The following is an 8,302-nucleotide window of genomic DNA, read 5'->3' on the forward strand; positions in this document are numbered from 1 at the left end:
AATTTAAAATAGTCGGTGGAAGTCAGAATACTCCAACCTATTTTATGATCTCTGATCTATGGATTCTACTCCAAGATAGTGGATACCTGACTACGTGGACCAGAAATAAACTGGGATCAACAACTTTTGTAATATTTTCAGCAATAAATGGTGAAGTAATAATGGAAGCACAACAGACAAGTTGCTTCCTCTTCTGCATCAAACAAATGTTAAACCAAGATACATTTCTTTTGGATTTAATGCATTACTAAGAATTAAAAAACTAACTCCATCCTCTAATCAATTTGGACACAATTATATTCTATTTATAGTGACACTTTCAATGTGTCTCAGTCTTATTTATTTTGGTCATTCTTGTTACAATGAAATATTAATGTTGAGAAAATGGTTACACTATTAAAGAGCTATGCTACATTTAGATTTTAATATTGATTTCCACCATTTTACAATAATTAATCATTCAGTATGAAATTATAAATGTTTAATGTTGTATTACAGGGTGATCGGGAGATTAATATTTTCCCTAGATTAATCCTTTGATTAAGTTTGTCTTTTTGGAACAGGGCAAAAATATAATTTAGTTATTCTAACCGAACTGAAAAAGGGGGATACTGCCACTTTAAAAGCTTCAATCTCTTTGACATTGCTGGCAGTGTATGGGAACATTAATGCATCTGTCATGATAACAAGCTAAGAATAACATCTAGACATCAAACCGAGCAGAGAATCCATCTGAAGTGATTCATTCAGATCTGTCTCATTGATTTATTAAACACAGGGCAACATCTGCAGCCTCACAGAGCCGCCTGGCAAAATTAATGCAAGATCAATTCAAATGGAAAAAAGTGCAAAAGAGATAAATCAAAACACAATTTGCATGCAGTTCCACAATCAGGCTTATTGGGTGCAAATGCTCTATTTCTTTCCCAAAGCAAATGAGTTTAAATGTTGTTTTATCTTTTTAGAATTGTGTGATTTGAAGTGACAGTGAAGAGTTCTGCAGTTGAGATGGTGAAAAGGGAAAAGGAGAAGAAATGCTTGCAAAGACCTTTTGAATATGCAACAAGAATATCATTAATACCTAATTGTTTTGCTGTTTTGTCTTTGCTCCAGAAACACAGTATTTTCAATTTGAAGAAGTTACACTAGATAATTTAAATAAATGTAGACAGGAAAACTATTAAATGTTCATCTTTTGGAAAAAGCCAATTATGCTACAGATGGAAAGCTCTACTGCTACCAGAAAAGTAAAGAATTTTGATTGTGATTTCTTCAGATTAGATTTGCCTATAAGAAGCTTTTTTACAAAAGCCAAGGATTTTGTGATAAATAAGATAACTTCAAAAGTCCAAAGATGTTCATCTTAGTTATTTTTCCGAAAAGGTATCAGTAATTTCCTTTTAAAATGGAAAAAAGATCTCTTTCTGCATCCCGACAAAGTCCATTACACTAGCAAGAACCATCAATAAAATGTTTTAAATAAATCTCCTGTCCACAAAAGAAAAAAAAACCAGAAAATTAATTATTTTTAATTTAATATAACATCACCTCCTAAACTAACAAGTTTTTGGCAAGTATGAATTAACACAAAATATTTACTTAGGCAAAGGCAAAGTAGTTTATGGAAGCGTAAGTGTACATTTAAAATCAATATACACATGGAAGCTCTGTGCAGTGGCACATGACTGGATTGCTTTAATTATAATCTTGACATCATTCTTCTAATAAAAGACAGAGCATTGTTGACTATGGGTTTGCTTTTAATAGACAACATGACTAGACCCTCATTATGCCATGAAATAAAACGTCTGCATTTACTGCATAGATTCATTTCTAAAGCCTTTAATTGTTTGTGAACAAGCCAAAGTAATACAAAATATTAGCTTAACAAAATACTTTAAATTTGTCACAGAAAATCAGCCATGTGTTGCTCTGTAGTTCCCTTTACCTGAAAACACTTTCTCATGTGAAATATTTTACTATATGTTCACCACATAATCCAGAGCAATACTACCACAACAGACTACAGCATTCATCTAATACAAATGCCCAGAAGAATCTTATAAAAATATTCCATTGGTTGCATATGAATCATACATATGTAATTGTGATTTTAAGGGTCTATTATACATTCTTGTACAAATGTTCTTACTGTAATTGTATATTAAGTTGTTATAACACAACCACATTATACATCTTTTGCTTTAAAAATCTTAGAATAAACTTTATAATGCTACAATTAGAATTAATCAATTGTTCTCTGATTTGAGTAATCTTCCAAAATATCATAAATTATTTCTTAATTAGGCTTTGTAAAAAGACTCACTCATTCTTGAAGTTGCTACTTACAATGAACTGACTTATGAAAAGGTAAAAGTTTTATTTCATGGTTCCTAAAAATAAATTATATAATGATGGCTAATGACAACTAAGGCTAAGAACATTGTTTATGGTGATGTGTGTACAACATTATATTTATACCACACAAAAAATCCTCACTTTGGTGGCAGGGAGGAAAAATCCCCAGCCAAAACTTTCACTTGTAGATGCATTTCTCTATAATTCTTAAGAACTCTCTAGACAAGTTCAATTAAAAAAATATTGTGTCAGAGACAAAGAGTGAGGGAAAAAAAAGAGTTAAATATGTCCATTCTTTGATTAATCTACACAGCAGTGTTTTTCATTCTAATGCAAAAGCACAAAATGCAAAGTTGGAAACAAGTTGTTTGTTTGTTTTTAAAAAATCACACTAACATAGAAAGAGAAAAAAATCAACTATGAGATCTAATTACATTTCCAGCAATTCTTGAGTATGACTCTGCATTTGAACATGATTTTAAATACAATCGACATAGTAATTTGCGATATAACTGTTTTTGTAACTCAGAGGATAAGAAAGGAATGTACAACATTTTGGAATTGCAGGATAAAATGCTTAAGTAATGTGGTAGAACAACACATCTTCAAATATTTTATTCTAACTTTTCACTGATATCACAGGTATAGGAATACAACTATTTTACACAGTATGACAAAATGAATTTTAAAATGTATTATGTAATTCACAGAACGTATACGGTAGTGTCCAGGATATGTTACAACTAGTAAGAGACAAGAGAATTCCATTACGTATGACAATTTATCTATTTTTATCAGACATTGCTGGACATAAAGTATACTGGGCTGGTCAATAAATAATTTGATCGGCAAACTAAGTGTCGGGTTAAGCAAATTATCAGTATACCATACGATTAATATTGCTAAGCTGCAGTCGTTCAATTTTAAGATAATTCATTTGGAAAAAGTTTGTTTCACATGCACTCGTAATCACTATTACGCACTACATGTGTAGATCTGAATGCAAAAACATATTGATAGCAGTGAGTTTATTTCCAGATATTGGTATTTTCAAAAGAAGAAAAGAATACTGCATATAAACAGCGAGACAGTCAGCAGTGACGTTAAATGTGAAACATATCTTCAAAAATATCCTGGTAACAGTTATCCCTAAACAGATGAAGATAAATTTCATTTCCGTAATTAGGTAAAAGGGGCTTATACACACGGCACATGCGCTTTCTCCTGTATAATCTTTTAAACTGAGAGTTGCTTTTGCCCTTGGACAGGTACGTGCTTTATTTCAGTCCTGTTTGTCTCTCTCTCCAATGCCCTAGCCATATTTTTCTGACTGCATCTCTTGGCTCTTCTGGCTGCATCTTTCAAACCCTCCTATAGCATCTCTCAGCTCCTCTTTTCTCATTTGGAGCTCCTCTGCCCTTGCCTCTCTTTGTATATCTTACCTCCTCTCCCAGCCCCAGCCATGTGATTCTGGTGAAGAACAAATTGAAATAAACATTTATTTCAATATTTTGTGCAACTCAAGCCATTTTTTGTCAATGTGCACATATCTTCAAGTCATGTGTGTATCATCCACTTAGTTGTGTGCAGTTACTTATTTCCACTAATCAAGTTGGTCGTTTTGTGTGCATTGCTCAAAAACGTGTTTCTGAGATCAACTTGCCAGTCAAATTTCAGAAACATGTTATTTTAATAATAGTTTGGGCACCAAGATTTTGTGAATATTTTGCAAAAAGCCGAAGATATTTTAAGTGCTAGGTATGCTAGGGTTACCTTTTAGAATTTTGTTCCCATCTTTTTCAAATACAGTGGTCACAACCCTTGCTTATACATCAAAACTTTGATATGGCAGTAGTTGTGATGTCACAGAGGAGTATGACTTGTTGAAATAAATGCGCAGCAGGAGAAACTGAAAGTGAGCAAGAAAAAGAATAGAGTTCATGTAGACACAGGCAGGAATGGAATTAATGCAGATCTGAAATGTCATCTTTATCATTGAGAACAAAACATAACACACGAGGAGAAAAAAACATTGCCATAAGAATCAAAAGCCTAAACCTGCTCTTACTTAAGCCAATAGCAGTGGAAGCAGGATTAGACCCCAAATAAGTGAAACAAGACTTTTAATTTCATTGTGTACATGCATTTACTTAAAACATGAAACCATCGTATAGCAGAGTCTAAGTGGTAAGAACTAACCACCTGTCTTCAAATATGGAAAGTTAACTTTTCCCTGCTGTAAGTCATGGCAGGCCTAAACAATGTACTTGTAAACAGCATATGCAAAGATAAAGTTTCTTGTTAAGATAGAAAGATGAGTCTGAGTTTTTTCCTCAGAAATTGCCTAATGTTGAACTATTGGATGTCATCTAGAGTTCTCTCTCTTATAATTTACCCCTTCTTACTATATATTTCTACTAAGCCTTGAGAGTTTTTTTGTTTATGAGATCATTATCATTTCTAAAGCAAGAACTGTGAGGTCACAAACAAGGATTCTGACCCCCCATGTATGAAGAACCCAGCAGGGATCTTCCATGAATACAATCAGCTTTTGGGTTTAGTCATTTAAGCACAACAGGACAAGGGCTATAACAACAGTAAAACCTCTTTGATTAAATAATGTACCATTATTCTAGAGTTATACTAAGCAACAGTTTGTCTGTAAACTACCCATACTCCTCAGGCAACACAGCACATGTTCTTTGGCTATCATTATTTTATTTGCAAGACTTACGACTACTGTATCACAAGTTATGTTCACAACCCAAACAAGTAGAGATCATAAGTCTCGGTGAGAGAAAAAAATATACAGCTAAGAACTTAAAGCAAAAAGTACTGACGTCCTTTCTATGTAGTCATTTGAAAGATTATCTAGACACTATATTTGTGAGAAAGTGAATAATCATTTCATATAATTTGCCAAGTTCGTGCTTAGTGCAGTTATCTGGCACACAGATTTAATAAACCTCAGCAAGAAAGTTCAACAGTTTAAGAATTTTGTGTAATCACCTACACTAAATCACTCCTCTTTCTCTAGAACAGATTTCATACAATTTATTGCCTCCTTTACACCATCTAACTCTGCTACAGTCCCTTCTGGCAGCGAGCATCATAAAGTGCATTGCATTCTCCTACTGCTTCTGCAGTTAGAGACGGTGATTTAAGGTGACCATACGGTCCAGAAAACTTGTCTAACAGTTAGCCAAAGTGAAGGAAGCATCCTCTGAAGACTGCCCCATTCGCAACCTGAGTATACGTGCCAACGTGGGGTTTCCGTTTCTAAAGCATTGCTTAGTTTTGGCGCATCCTGCATCTCGACCCTCTCTCAAAGATACCATCACAGGGTAAGTGGCAGTTTGCACGTTATCAACAGACCGTCCGGTATAGCCGTGCAGCGGACCCCGCCATTAGGCTGGACTTCTGGGCGCTCATCTTCCCCAACACGGAACCTGCAGGGCTGTAGGCACCTTGCAAGGCGCGCTAGGGAGCGCTCAGAGCCCTGGAGGGGACGCAGCGGGCTCGGGAGAGCTCGGCAGCGGGCTCTTTGCTCTGTTTACAGAGAAGAGCCTCAGGGCTGGCCTGGCACGAGCAGCTCGGGAGCACGCTCACCACCCACCCCAAGCCTGGGACTCCCGCGAAAACAAAGTTTTCCTGGAGCGGGCGTGACTGTGCCCAGGGCTCCGGCTGCCAGAGGAGCGCAAGGTGCCCGGGCACCCACCCACCCTCCCTGGAGGCGGCTGAGCACCCACCCTTGCCAGTGGGCAGCCAGCAAGGAGAGGCGCCGAGCCGGGGCGGGAGGAGTGACAGCGAAGTTTGCCGCTCACCTGGCGTTGGTGCAGTCGTTGTACAAAGTTTCGAAGTCTTTCCTGGTGATGAGCTTGCAGCGGTTCACGCCGGGCTGGATGGCGCCCAGCCCCCGCAGGATGCGGACCTGTTCCACCGTACACACCACGGGCGATATATCCAGCCGCTTCAGCTTGGTGTAGACCGTGTGCAGCCCCCCCACCAGGTGCTTGAGGAAGAGATCAAAGACCTGCGGCAGGCAGATCAGCTCCTGCCCCTCCACCAGGAAAGAAGCCACCTTCACCCCATGCAGATCAACCATCTTACACTCGTTGCTGCCACCCCCTCCGCCGCCTCCCGTGCCCGCACCGCCGCCGCTGGAAGCCAGGAAACTGTTGACCAGGCTGTTGGTGAGCCGGGGGGACTCGGAGGGGCTGGAGGAATAGAGGGGGTCTGCCCGGAACAAGCCCCCCGGCCCCCCCACGCTGCCGCCGCTGCTGGCGCTGCTGGAAGTTGCCGAGATGACGGGAGGCGCGGAGGAGACAGCCATGGTCACTCTCTGCGGCGGCTCAGCCCCGCGCTCCCTGCCACGCTCACTCTCCCCAACTGTTTGCAAGACGACCCAAAACAGAGTCTCCCACTCGCTCGCTCGCTCGCGCACGCAGCAGCCGCTCGCTCCGAGCCCTCCCCACCTCCACCCGGGGCGCGGGAGGGGGGGGAGAAGAGTGACAGCCCCCTCCAGCCAATGCGCCTGGCCCTCGGCAAGCGTGGCCCCCGCTAGTGGCTGCTTGCAGAGGGGAGCTGGGGCTGCTGCCGCTGGAGGAGGAGGCGGCTGCTGGTGTTGCTGCTGCTGGGGAGGGGGAGTGGCGTGGAGCCCTGCCTCCACCTCTTGCCCGCCCCGCCGCTTCCTCTGACCAAAGTGACCATCTGCAGCAGCCTTTTCACTTCTCGCCACCATAGGGTTGTCACCTGTCCAGGTTTGCCCAGGACCGGCCTTTCTTTGCAGTTAGCAGTAGCTGTCCGGGGAGGTCTGCCAGGGTGCTCAGTGTACACTGCCGGCTGCCCAGTTCTGTGGGCTCAGGACCATCCTGCGGGCTCCGTTTGTTTGGGGTTTTTTGTACTTCAGAGGAGGCAACCTTAGCACATGGGGACATGTGTTCCCCCTCGCACTGTCCTCCCTTTTCTCCTCTCCGAGTTTGTAGTGGGCTGATGGACCCCCTGCTCCCTCTGCCTGCCCACTAACCCCCCCCCCCCGCCCCGTGTGGTTCACTGCTCCCATCTAGCACAGACCCCTCCCCCTTGCAGTAAGCTGCCCCCCTTTTCTCACATGCCCCCCTTCCCTTTGTGGGTCATGTTGCCCTACGCTGACCAGACATCCGGATATTAGGAGCTTTGTCTTATATATACAATTATACCATCACCCACCCACCCCAGAAAAAAAAGTGGCCTGATTTTTCACACTTGCTATTTGGTCACCCTATGTGGCCCCTCCCATCTTACATGGCCCCCTCTGTGATTCCCTCTCTCCCACAGTTTGTTGCTAGGCAGGCCATTTGTCCATTTTAAGCCGGACCGTCTTGTTTTTCTCATGTTTGTCCCTGTCCAGCAGTAATATAAAACCAGACATGGTTTTGACCAGTATCATTGTGGGCGCATGGAGGATGCCATTTTGCAGAGGGCGCTGCTCCGCTCCCAACAGCTTGACTTCACATGTACACCAGAGTGGGCGGGATGGGTGCTTTGCAAAATGGCGTCCTCCATGTGAGTACCCTGGCAGGGGGCAGAATAGTGGGGGCGGGCCACACTATTCCAGAAGTCCCATATTCCATGGATGCATGAGTGGCCACCCTTTTTGTTGCCTACCTCTCTTGCCATGCCTGCCCGTCCCCTTTACTGTTTGTTGCCTCCTGCCTCTACCTCATCTGTCCTCTCTCCTTGCTGTTTGTTGCTGCCTGCCTCCCTTCACCTGGCCCCCCTTTTCTTGTGCACCTGCATATTCTTCGTGCTTGCAATTCCCCTCTTTTGTTCGATCCCCCATTCGCTGCATTCTCACCCACACTTATATATGCCCACCTAAACTCCCAGTGCAACCAGAGTAACCTCCCACACTGCTTGTTGTAGTCCCCCCATCCTTTAGGTTTGCCTGCACCCTCCACCTCCT

The 8,302-nt window shown here is 42.2% G+C and overlaps 1 protein-coding gene across 7 annotated transcripts in view; it reads right to left on the reverse strand.

Annotated features, from left to right (window-relative positions):
* DACH2 (dachshund family transcription factor 2) overlaps nucleotides 1–6,953 on the reverse strand; it is a 480,235-nt gene extending 473,282 nt beyond the window's left edge. For all 7 annotated transcript variants that reach the window (XM_074964449.1, XM_074964452.1, XM_074964446.1 and 4 more), the window contains exon 1: nucleotides 6,183–6,953. In XM_074964449.1, coding sequence (XP_074820550.1) covers nucleotides 6,183–6,691 — 509 coding nt within the window. In that variant the 5' untranslated portion in view covers nucleotides 6,692–6,953. The remainder of the gene's footprint in view (nucleotides 1–6,182) is intronic.
* Between the last annotated feature and the right edge of the window lie 1,349 nt (nucleotides 6,954–8,302).

The sequence above is a fragment of the Natator depressus genome, chromosome 9 (assembly GCF_965152275.1).
Source record: "Natator depressus isolate rNatDep1 chromosome 9, rNatDep2.hap1, whole genome shotgun sequence".
NCBI classification, from domain to species: Eukaryota; Metazoa; Chordata; order Testudines; family Cheloniidae; genus Natator; species Natator depressus.